A 12,476-nucleotide genomic window follows, 5' to 3' on the forward strand; every position below is an offset into this window, starting at 1 on the left:
ACTGCATCTAAGATGTATATAGTCAGTGATGAAGTTATACTGTGATTGAACAATATATCGCTGCTTAAAACACAACAGAAATGAGCTTGACTGTGGCCAGCATACTCACCCTTTAAGAAGCTTGCGGTGGAAGTGGGGTCATCACACTGGTCTGATTATGTGTTTTTTGTTGTTTGGTTTTTTTTTAATGAATTTTTAAACTCCCTATACCAACTATCTTGCTGGCAAATGTACAGTCTCCAGTAAATAAAATTGTCAAAGTCAGATCTAGGGTGTGGTATCAGAGACATTAGGAACATGATTGTCCTTTGTTTCACGGAACCTTGGTTAACCTTTTCCATGCCAGACACTGCAATCTCAATAGACAGGTTCACAATACATCATCAAGCTAGGTTGGTTGAGTTTCTCAAAAGCAGAACTGGAGGTGTATGCCTCTTGTTCAGCTCCTTGTGGTGTACTAATGAGTTGGTGACATCCCAATATTGCTCGCCTGACCTGGAATACCTCACAATTAAGTGCTGGCCGTTTTACCTGCCACAGGAGATTTCAGCAATCATTTTGGTGGCAGTGTACATTCCACCTCAGGACAATGTCAACCAGGCTGTAGATTAGTGGTTGCCAACCTGTCGATCGCGATCGACTGGTCAATCTTTGAGACTTTCCCAGTAGATCCCGAAGGGAAAAAAAAAGCAAAAGAAATATACAAATACTGTTGAGAGATTGTTTCTGAGTTGCGGGGTTTTAGTTCCGTTCTTTCTGCTCAGTGCACGTGTGTGTAGCTCCCCCACCACGCACTACACAGTGTACTTCAGTGGTCCCCAACCACCGGGCCGTGAGGGAACGATATGATTTGGCGATATGAAACGGTATAAGTTAGCTGCACCTTTCCTCATTCCCTGTCACGCCCACTGTTGAACTTGAACGCACGTGAGGTCATCAGTTACCTAAACGCAGCGATACCTTCGTGCCAGGGATCACTGCTTGGCCTCTGGTAACTGGCCACCTCATGTGACTGGTGAGAAGTGCCGATGCTACTGGCCTGGAGTGCGGGCAGATGGGCACCGCCTCTCAACCTGTTTAGCACACCGAATGTTCGTGGGGAACCTGGTGCTAAAATATTCGCAGACGACCTAGTTCGGGCTCAGGGTTTCGTAAGTGTCAGAGCAGCTACCTCGCTGCAATCTACTGAAAGTTATCCCTCGAGACAAACTTTTGTCGGCCGATAGATCCTACAAGGGGGGGGGGGGGGCGGGCGGGTGGGCGTCCTGTTGCACTCCTCGCTCAGTCGGCTGCTCTCTCCGGACTGCAACCGCCTCGGCCCCGATACGGGGACCTCCGGCCCTGACCTTGTCCTCTCACCCCACCCACGACCAGCCGCATCTGGCGGCAGGTGGGAGGCTGGTGTTCGGGCCCGGAGGCTGTCTAATGAGGCAATGAAGCACTCAAAACTGCTTCGGTACCCTGAGTCCAAGCACCCTGCACTTAAAGAGAAACCCAGTGAGTTTTCTCAGCGGAAAAAACGTGAACATGCGGGACAGAAGCTTAGTGCTGAGAGCCACGTAAACTAAATTGTGGAATAGACTGGACATAAGGAACCTTCTTCGAGTATTGCTGTATTCTGGTCGTGTTTAACACCACCGCCCCCCCCCCCCCCCCCCCCCCCGGCCAGTCCACAAGAATATCGTCAATATTAAATCGGTCCGCGGTGCAAAAAAGAGTGGTGACCCCTGGTGTACATACATTATTTCTACTTCCAGGTTGTAGGGTTTTACTTCCGGTCTTTTCTGCCCAGTGCGCGTGCGGGTAACTAACCGATTTAGTAAGTCAATCTTGCTAAGGCCGAGGTAGGGGATCTTGGGCTTAAAAAGGTTGGTGACCACTACTCTAGATGATCAACAGGCATGAAACAGCATATCCCATCTCTCTGGGGGATTTTAACCAGGCCAGCATGATAAAGTCACTAAATGATTATTTTCAACAAATCACCTGCAGTATCAGAGGAAATAACTCACTGGACCACTGTTACACTAAGATCAAGAGTGCCTGCTGTGCTATCCCACACCCACACTTTGGTAAGTCTGATCTCCTGGCTGTACTGCTGAGTATAGGCAGAGACTGAAGACTGCAGCACCAGCAGCGAGGACCAAGAAGGTCTGAACTAGGGAAGCACAGGAACGCCTACAGGACTGCTTTGAATCGGTGGTATATTCAGGGAGTCGTCTATGAGTCTGGATGAGTGTCACAATTGTCACTGACTTCATTAAAACCTATGTGGATGAGTGTATGCCTACAAAATCTTGCTGCACATTTCCAAACCAAAAGCCATGGATGAACCAGAAGGTTTGTAGTTTGCAGAGGGCTAGATCTGTGGCATTTAAGTCTGGTGACCCAGATCTGTATAAGGAAACGGTATGACGTGGAAGGCTTTTTCAAGAGCCAAGCAACAATTCCAAGAGAAGTTAGAGACAATGTCAAATGTACATCAACTCTGGCAGGGTTTGCAGGCCATTACTTCATACAAAGCAAAACCTAACATCATGAATGGCAGTGATGCTTTGCTACCAAATGAACTCAACACTTTTTATGTTCGCTTTGAAAGGGTGAATAAAGCCACATCTGTGAGGATCCCTTCAGCATACGATGACCCTGTGATCTGTCTCCGAGACCAATGTCAGGCTGCCTTTCAAGCAGGTGAACCCTTGCAAGGTGACAGGGCCCAGTGGAGTACTTGATAAGGCTCTGGAAGACTGTGGCAACCAGCTGGCAGGGGTATTCAAGGACATTTTCAATCTCACTGAAGTTCCCACCTGCTTCAAAAGGGCGACAATTATACCAGTGCCTAAAAAGAGTGGTGTGAGCTGCCTCAATGAGTATCATCCAGTAGCACTCACATCTATGGTGATGAAATGCTTTGAGAGGTTGATCATGGCTGGAATCAACACCGGTCTCAGCAAGGACCTGGACCCACTGCCATTAGCCTATCGCAACAATAGATGAACAGCAGGCGCAACCTCAGTGGCTTTCCATGTGGCCTTGAATCACCTAGAGAATGCAAATACACATGTCAGATGCTGTTTATTGACTGTAGCTCATCAATTAACACCATCATTCCTGCAGTCCTGATTGAAAAGCTACAGAACCTAGGCCTCTATACCTCTCTCGGTTACTGGGTCCTCTTTCTTAACCAGAAGACCACAATCTGTGCAGATTGGAAATAACATCTCCACCTTGCTAACAATCAACACTGGCGCACCACAGGGATGTGTGCTTAGCCCACTGCTCTACTTTCTCTACAATCATGACAGTGTGGCTAGGAATAGCTCAAATCCCATCTATAAATTTGCTGTTATGGCAACCATTTGGCAAAATTTCACATTGTTACAGAAGAGCATACAGGAGCAAGATATACCAGTTAGTTGAGTGGCATTGCAGCAACAACATTGCACTCAATGTCAACAAGACCAAAGAGCTGGCTGTAGGCTTCACAAAGGAACACAAACCAATGCTCAGAGGGACCAGAGTGGAGAGAATGAGCAATTTCAAGTTTCTGCGTGTCAATATCTGAGGACCTAACCTGGATGTAGTATATTGACACAGCTGTAAAGAAGGCAAGACGGCAGCTACATTTCATTAGGAATTTGAAGAGATCTGGTTTGTCAATTAAAACATTAAAACTTCTACAAATATACCGTGGAGAGCATGACTGGTATGGGCAGGGCTGGGGGTGTGGGGGGTGCTACTGCAGAATTACGAAAGTTGTAAAAACTTGTAAAGTTAGTCAGCTCCATCATGAGTACTAGTGTAACACCTGTGTAGCACCAGTCTTACCACGTGTGACTAGTCGTCGCACACTTTTGAGAAAATCAAATTACACTAGGTGCCAATAGGCCATCGGAAGGTTCTAGGAATCGAAAGGAGGCAGTGAATAGAAACCACACACTTCTGAAGATAAGGTATTGGTTGTAAGAAAAAAGTGTACAAAATATTTACAATATGAATAATTCAAAATTCAAACATTCTATCGTGGATATCAAACCACAACAAATTCCTTTTTAATTAGAATTAGTGATATTCATTAGAAAACCTTTGTCACTCTAACTAATTAAACCTAGTGTTATTCCCCATTTAAAAGTTTACAGACTGAACTTCCCTTTTTACTTATCCCTAGTTAGAAAGCCAAATATAATTTGTATTCTCAAGCGTTAGTTAAATTTAGTTTCAGTTCCTCGCAGTATATCTACAAGTTTAAATTCAAAAATGTTATACATACATACAAACATACGTGTGTGTGTGTGTGTGTGTGTGTGTGTGTATATAATATAAATAATATATATAAATTAAATATATAAATAAAATGATCAGTTCTTGCAGAAAATCAAATTCAGATCCTTCGAATGAAAATGAACTTGTACATCCAACCGTATTAAATCCTCTATCATTATACATTTTGTTACCGCACTGGTTCTTCATCTTGGGTGCTCGCCATCATGTTTCTTGGTTGGTTGGAATGAAATTGTTGATCATCCACGGAAAGTCAATTCACAGACGTGTACAAAACTTGACCAAATGCCTTGGTATGATTTTACAGAACTAATTTCCGACTACACGGTAAGGATTTTGGACACTGGTCTCTGCTGATATTGTCTCATTAAAGCTGCTGCGTGTTATAGGGTAGCTTCAATATATCTTTTATCGCTATTGTCTCTCCTCCAGGGGTTTCACCCTGAGGGTTTCAAGTTAGTTAGGGTAAAGATGCTCACTACTAATTCCACTCTTAACAGTTCATGACTTCAACTTCTAATTGTTGTCGTGTTTCTCTCCTTGTCCAGACTGCCACGTGCTCACATTGCGTTTTTCTTTCAAAATCTCTCTTTAATCGGTAAACCTCATTTTCATCTCTCTGCAGGTAGAACTTTCTAACATTACAACTTTGGGTTTAATTAACCTGAGTTACACTAGCCTCTGTAGTACCCAAGACATCTTCAAGGAGAGGTGTCTTAGAACCCCCACCACACAGTTCATGTCCTGTGTTACTGTTGGGAAGGAGGCACACACTCAGTGATTCAGGAACAGTTGCTTCCCCTCTGCCATCCGATTCCTAAATGGACATTGAACTCGTGAACAATACCTCCTTTTTTAAATTTCTGCTCTTGCACTACTTATTTTAATTATTTTTATTTAAAATGCACACGTACACACACACAATTCTGATTTCTAAGTTGTCAGTGGGAAGCTTTAATTTATTCATTTTATTCTTTTACTCAATGAATGTATCAGAAATAGGTGGTATATTTCAATGTTATTTTAATAGAAAATGTTAAAATATGTTAACCAGTTTGTTTTTCCACCTGTGTATCAAACAAGGTTCATGGCTAAACTAAACAGAAAAGGTTGTGGGGATGGCCTGTTAAAGGTTAAGCAGACTGAGCCTATCCTGCTTAGTGTTTAGAAGAATGAGGGGTGATCTCATTAACACTTGTGCAACTTAATGGGGTAAATACAGTCAGCTCTCCTTATCCGCGGGGGATTGGTTCCGGGACCCCTCGCGGATACCAAAATTCGCGGATGCTCAAGTCCCTTGTTCAACCTGTCTCAATCTGGTGGACCTTGGGACCCAGCGGAACCCCAGACCTTATTTAACCAGTCTCAGTGCAGTGGACATCAGGACCCGGCGCCAGAGCTCTGAATGCACAGTGTTTCTGTTCACGAAAATAATCACGATCATGATTGAAAATAAAGTGGAAATAATAAAGCGACCAGAAAGAGGTGAAACGCCATCGATCATTGGAAAAGCGTTAGGCTACGTCTGTCAATGATCGGAACAATTTTAAAGGATAAAGTGAGAAAGGCTCTGCCCTGATGAAAGCTACAATTATTACTAAGCAACGCAGCGGTTTAATTATTGGGTATTGGGGGTTTTGAGTTTTTGATCCTCCACATCAACCCGGCACGGTGGAGAGCGCATTCCATAGCGATCTGTCCCAAGTCCCGAGAACTTCCGTTCCTGAGCCTAGCACTGAAACATAAGTTCTTAAATGTTTTATATGCATGGAAAGGTAAAATATATACTATATACTAAGACAAACGTTTGACTAACTGACGCTAAATAATACCGGATGTGCCTGTTCTGACCGACTTAGTAAGAGAACTTCGATTTTTTTTATCCCGATGCACAATAACCCACGCACGTCTTCCCGTATACTTTAAATTATCTCTAGATTGCTTATCATACCTAATACAATGTAAATGCTATGTAAAATGGTTGTTATACTGCATTGTTTAGGGAATAATGACGAGAAAAAAAGTCTGTACTTGGTCGAACAACAAGTGCTGGAAGAGCACTTCCGGGTTTTCGCAATTCGCGGTTGGTTGAATTCGCGCATGCAGAATCAGCAGATGAGGGCCGACTGTACATCATCTTTGCCCTAAATGAGATGTCTGGAATCAGGAATCATAAGGGTCAAAGTAAGGGGTTGGCCATTCTACTATAATGAGAGTAAGAATCTCCATTAAGAGATAATCCTTATCAAAGGCAGAGATTAGACAGGCGTTGGATATTGGATAATGAAAGGGTATGGTGTTAATGGAGGAAGATGATGCTGAGTTAAGAGATCACCCTGATTTTTATGGTCCACTCTTACTGCCACCTCTTGTATTCTGGTTAATTCTACATATAAATACTGTACAGATGAACACAGTAAACACAAGGGACATATTTACTAGCAGAATACTTATTAAAATCTTCATATATGCTTGTACCATGTAATTAATTACCTATGACAATAAATTCTCACTAAGTAAACTGAAAGCGTACTTGGAAAAATTCCATGAAATACAAAATACGATCAACTTATTCAGCTTTAACACAAATTTCTGTTGGGTCTTAAAAGAGCATGGGGAAAAAGACCTGAGTGTGACTTTAGAGACAAAAGAGTGGGACAAAATTTGCAAAAATGTCAAGAAACCTTATTCAGTTTAAGATCCTACTACACTGTTTCTATTGGACTCCAGCAAGGTTACATAGATTAGGGTTGAAAAACACCGCTGAATGCTGGTGCTGTAGGGCGGATAAAGGGGACTTAGTACATGCGCTCTGGTCCTGTCCCAGAATTCAAGGATTTTGGATTATGATACATAAGTATATTGGTGAATATACTTTCTGCCCCAGTCATTTTGTCTTGGGGGAGACCCTTGGGTTACTTGGGGATAAACACTCTCAAAACTGGATCCAGACAAGTATAATGGTAGGAAGACAAATTATATTTAGAGGTTGGAGGAACTTGGAGGGAACCATCATTTCAAGAGTGGGTCACAGAAATAGCCAAAGTGGCAGCTTTTGAACGCATGTCTTACGAGCAGTTTGATAGATTGGACATCTATACACAAAAATGGGGCAAATATTTAGGTTTCCTGGAGGCGAAATAGTGGTGATTGTAGTGGTGAAGCATATTGCTGAATGGTAGTCTTTTCTGTTATTAGAGGTCTAATAGACACGCTTGGTTATTACATTGATATTTATTTCTGCCATGTTTGTTTTTATTTTAAGGATAATTTTATGTGTTGTAAGCTATGGTTTACATCATTTTAACACTGATTCAAGGGTTTGGGGAAAAAATTCTAGAAATAAAATTTGAAAACAAAATATGAAAGAACAATAAGTACTTGCAATGGCCACTGCAAATGAAGCATTCATGCGGTTAATTCTTTTAATGGACTGATGCAAAATATTACTGTGAGCTATAGTGTGTTGCCCATTGGCGAGTTAGAGGTTTTCCTACAGTCAAATATCTCTAAACTTGAATTAATAACAGTTTTCTCCCTGATAAGTTAATCTTGTGTTCTTTTTACCCATGTCTAGGTATTCTGGATCTGAGTTGGAGATGTGGTCCCTGGGAGTGACGTTGTATACCCTGGTCTTCGCAGAGAATCCATTTAGTGATGTGGAAGAGACAGTAGCAGCTGTGCTAAGACCACCTTTCCAAGCCTCCAATGGTAAAAATACTGTATATCTAAACATTTAAATGTCAAATGTATAACTAACAAACCCATTTGTAATTCAGAATGAAGATGCCAAAATCTGTTCTGATTGCTGATCCTGAGAGTGATGTAAGTAGTGTACATGTTGCAATAATACTTTTTCATTTACAGTGGGAGAATGGAGGACCTATTGCTTCCTGGCCTGTCTTTCCTCCACTTCATTTATTTACTTTCAAAGTCCTGGCATTTGGCATTCTGCTTTTAATTCATTTTTAACAGCATTTTTCTAATGCTTGGAAATGTTATTATTTACTCGCTACCTTTCAACAATAATCCTGTCATGTGCCATTTTAAATTGATTCATTCAATCAATAGTTGTTTACAAACAGAAATCAACCCCAAATTTCTTGCTTTCTCCCCCTCCCACTGTGTTTAATCATCTTTCTTGTTACTGTTCCACTTTTCCTTTTCCATTTTCCATGTGTACTTAGTACCACAGCCTTGACAAGTACTATAAAAACTGACATTACCTACTGAGCTATTTCTCTTGATTATTTTGTGTGGTATTAAGAATAACATCACACTTTCACACCATCCTAATCAGTTTTCTTTATTGATCTTTCAAAGGAAACTTCAGTCTCTGTTCTCTGTTGCAGTTCTTTACACGATCTCCTATTCATTAGATGGACAAATAATTCTTCTCATACTTTCTCCTTGCGTTTTCACGGTTGCATGTTTCATCATCACAGAAGACAAAATCAATTATCATAAAACCCCTGACCCACTTGGAAGTAACACTGAAGGAGATCTTGCAGTATTTAAAGATGACCAATAGAGCATCAGTATGATTGCCACCCTGTGGCTCTGACATCCGCCATCATGACATGCTTTGAGAGGCACACATTAACTCCAGTCGTACAGAAAACCTCAACCGGCTACCATTTGCCTACTGCTGAAACAAGTCTATGTCAGACAACATCTCGCTGGCTCTACACTCATCTCTGGAGCATCTGGACAGTAAAAATGCCTATTATTAGACTGTTGTTTATTGACTAGAGCTCAACCTTCAATATTTTATTTCCAATCACACTCATCCAAACTCCTAAGCCTGAGACTCAACACCTCCCTTTGCAGCTCAGTCCCCGACTTCCTGACCAACAGACCACCATCAGTAAGGATAGGTAACAACACCTCCCCCACAATTATTCTCAAATACTAGTGCCCACAACACTAGTATCCTCAATCCATTACTCTCCATGTACCTGCTACAGTGTGATCAAATTCTGCACTAACTCCATCTACAAGTTTGCAGATGGTACTACTGTAGTGGGCCATATCTCGAATAAAGATGAGTCTGAATACAGGAAGGAGGTAGAGAGCCGAATGACATGGTGTCATGACAATGTCAGCAAACCAGAAGAGCTGGTCATTGACTACAGGATGAGGTGCGGTGCATTATTTATATCAATGGTCCTTGGGTTAAGAATGAACATCCTCAATAGCCTGTCCAGTCCAACCACATAGAAGACACAGCAAAGCAAGCTCTGCTTCCTCAGAGGCTAAAGAAATTTGCCAAGTCCTCTTTGACCCTCATCAATTTTTAATGCTACACCAGAGAAAGCATCCTGCCCAGATTTATCACAGCTTGGTATGGCAGCTGCTTTGCCCATGACCACAAGAAACTAGGATGTTGTGGACACTGCTCACCAACCTTCCATCTGACTGTTACAGTAATACAGCCAGCATCATCAAAGACCCCACCCACTGTGGACATTTTATTTTCTCCCCATTCCAATCAAGTAGAAGATACAAAAGCCTAAAGCACGTACCATCGGCCTCAAGGACAGCTTCTATCCCACAATAAGACTATTGAGTGGTTCCTAATGCAGTAAGAGGCTTTTGACCTCGCAATTTACATTTTATTGTGAAATTGCACCTTACTGACTACCTGTTCTGCACTCTCTGTACTGTAGCACTTTATTCTGAAATGAATTGATCTGTATGGACTTGGTTCATATGACAATAATAACCCAAATTGTATAAACCGTAGGAAGTATTATCTTGTTGCTGATCAGTGCAATCAACAAAATATGATGAATGTTGAATATGAGCCAAGAGAAATGTAAATATCTCTTTTTCAGCCAGCTCAACTTCTGCCTTCATTTTCTGTAGATTTTATGAACTTGGTGTCAGCTATGTTGCAGCCTGATCCTTGCCTCCGTCTAACTTTGGAAGAACTAATGAAGAACCCCTGGGTGACACAGCCAGTCAATCTGTCTCTCTACACCTGGGAGGAAGTGTATTCCGCCAAAGAAAGTGAGTGTGAAACCTGACATTTTAAATACAGCCATGAACTGGGCAAACCCAATAACCTACTTGATGGCTTTTTTTTCTTGGGATAGAAGTATGTCCAAAAGTAATTCCAGGATGAAGTCAGTGAGTTTTCATTTTTAATTCATCTTTCCAAAATATTCATCTTGCATGAATTAAGGGCTGAATTTTCCACTGTGCATCCTGACAACCTAAGATGGCACAGGTGGATCACTCAGGTGGAGTATTTTATTGCAGTGTCATTCTTTACGGTAACCCTCAAAATGCAGAAGAAACTCAGACTGATCCTGATGCAGGGAAATGATCTAAAATGTCAAGTATCCATTTCCTTCCATCGGTGCTATCTGACCCACTGAGTCATCAAGCATTTTGTGCATTACTTCAGATTTTTCAGTGTTATTCAATTCTTTCTTCTTTTTGGCTTTATTTAAAGTTTGGATCCTTGTGAAGCTTTTCTCCCAACTTTGAATAATAGTGCCTTTTTTTCTTTTGTGGAATTTTGTGCAAACATTTTTCTTCAATGCTTTGGACATTTTGCCCTCTGGTACATCTGATTACTTTTTTACTACTTTACATTTCCTTTAATTTTACATCTTCAGCCTTTGGGGAAAGCAGTGTTAAGGAATGCTGATGCTTAAGTTGGTTCAAAAGTGAGTGCAGGATCAGAGAGCTGAATGTAGAGTGCCTATAAAAAGTATCTCCCCCCCCCCCCCCTCCCAAGAAGTTTTCATCTTTTATTGTTTTATAACATTGAATCACAGTGGATTTAATTTGGCTTTTTTGACACTGAACAGCAGAAAAAGACTCTTTCGTGTTAGAGTGAAAACAGATCTCTACAAAGTGATCTAAATTAATTACAAATATAAAACACAAAAGAATTGATTGTATTAGTATTCGCCCCCTTAATATGACATACCAAATTATCATTAGCTAATTGGTTTTAAAGTTACATAATTAGTTAAATTGAGATCAATCAAGGTATTTCCATTGATTCTCATAGGAATACACCTATATCTGGAAGGTCCAACTGGTGGTGAGTCAGTATCCTGGCAAAAACTACACCACGAAGACAAAAGAACACCCCAAGTAACTCTGCACAAAGGTTATTGAAAAGCACAAGTCAGGAGATGGATACAAGAAATTTTCCAAGACACTGAATATCTCTTGGAGTATAGTTAAGTCAATCATCAAGAAATAAAAAGAATATGGCACAGCTGTAAATCTGCCTGGAATAGGCCGTCTTCAAAAACTGAGTGACTGTGCAAGAAGGGGACTAGTGAGGGAGGCCACTAAGAGACCTATGACAACTCTGGAGGAGTTACAAGCTTCAGTGGCTGAGATGGAAGAGACTGTGCATACGACAACTGTTGTCCAGGTGTTTCACCAGTCGCAGCTTTATGGGAGAGTGGCAAAGAGAAAGCCACTGTTGAAAAAACTCACGTGAAATCTCGGCTAGCGTTTGCCAGAAGGCATGTGGGAGACTCTGAAGTCAGCTGGAAAAAGGTTATATGATCTTTCGAAACCAAATTTGAGCTTTTATCAGACTTAATGCTATGTTTGGCGAAAGCCATCATCAAAAGCACACTGTCCCAACTGTGAAGTATGATGGTGGCCATCCTGCTGTGGGGATGCTTCACTACAGCAGGCCCTGGAAGGCTTGTGGAGGGTAAAATGAATGCAATAAAATACAGGGAAATCAGGGAGGAAAACCTGATGCAGTCTGCAAGAGAACTGTGATTTGGGAGAAAACTTGTTTTTCAGGTGGTCAATGACCCTAAGCATAAAGCCAAAGCTACACAGGAGTGGCTTAAAAACAACGAAGTTAATGTTCTGGAGTGCCCAAGTCAGAGTCCAGACCTCAATCCAATTGGGAATTTGCAGCTCAGTTTGAAAGGGCCTGTTCACTCACCATCTCTGTGCAATTTGACAGAGCTTGAGCAGTTTTGTAAAGAATGGGGGAGAAATTGTAGTGTCCAGATGTGCAAAGCTAATAGAGACCTATTCACACGGACTCAAAGCAATAATTGCTGCCAAAAATGCATCTACTAAATACTTGAAGGAGATGAATATGTATGCAATCAATTATTTTGTGTTTTATATTTGTAATTGGATCACTCTGTAGAGATTTGTCTTCACTTTGACATGAAAGTAGTCTTCTGTTGAACAAT

At 41.4% G+C, this 12,476-nt stretch overlaps 1 protein-coding gene across 1 annotated transcript in view; it reads left to right on the plus strand.

Moving 5' to 3' along the window:
* Positions 1-12,476, plus strand: part of pask (PAS domain containing serine/threonine kinase) — a 70,681-nt gene that overhangs the window by 50,755 nt on the left and 7,450 nt on the right. The window contains exons 18-19 of the mRNA XM_073040601.1: positions 7,859-7,992; positions 10,150-10,293. Of these exons, the coding sequence (XP_072896702.1) occupies positions 7,859-7,992; positions 10,150-10,293 (278 nt within the window). The remainder of the gene's footprint in view (positions 1-7,858; positions 7,993-10,149; positions 10,294-12,476) is intronic.

The sequence above is a fragment of the Hemitrygon akajei genome, chromosome 3 (genome assembly GCF_048418815.1).
Source record: "Hemitrygon akajei chromosome 3, sHemAka1.3, whole genome shotgun sequence".
In the NCBI taxonomy this organism is placed as follows: Eukaryota; Metazoa; Chordata; class Chondrichthyes; order Myliobatiformes; family Dasyatidae; genus Hemitrygon; species Hemitrygon akajei.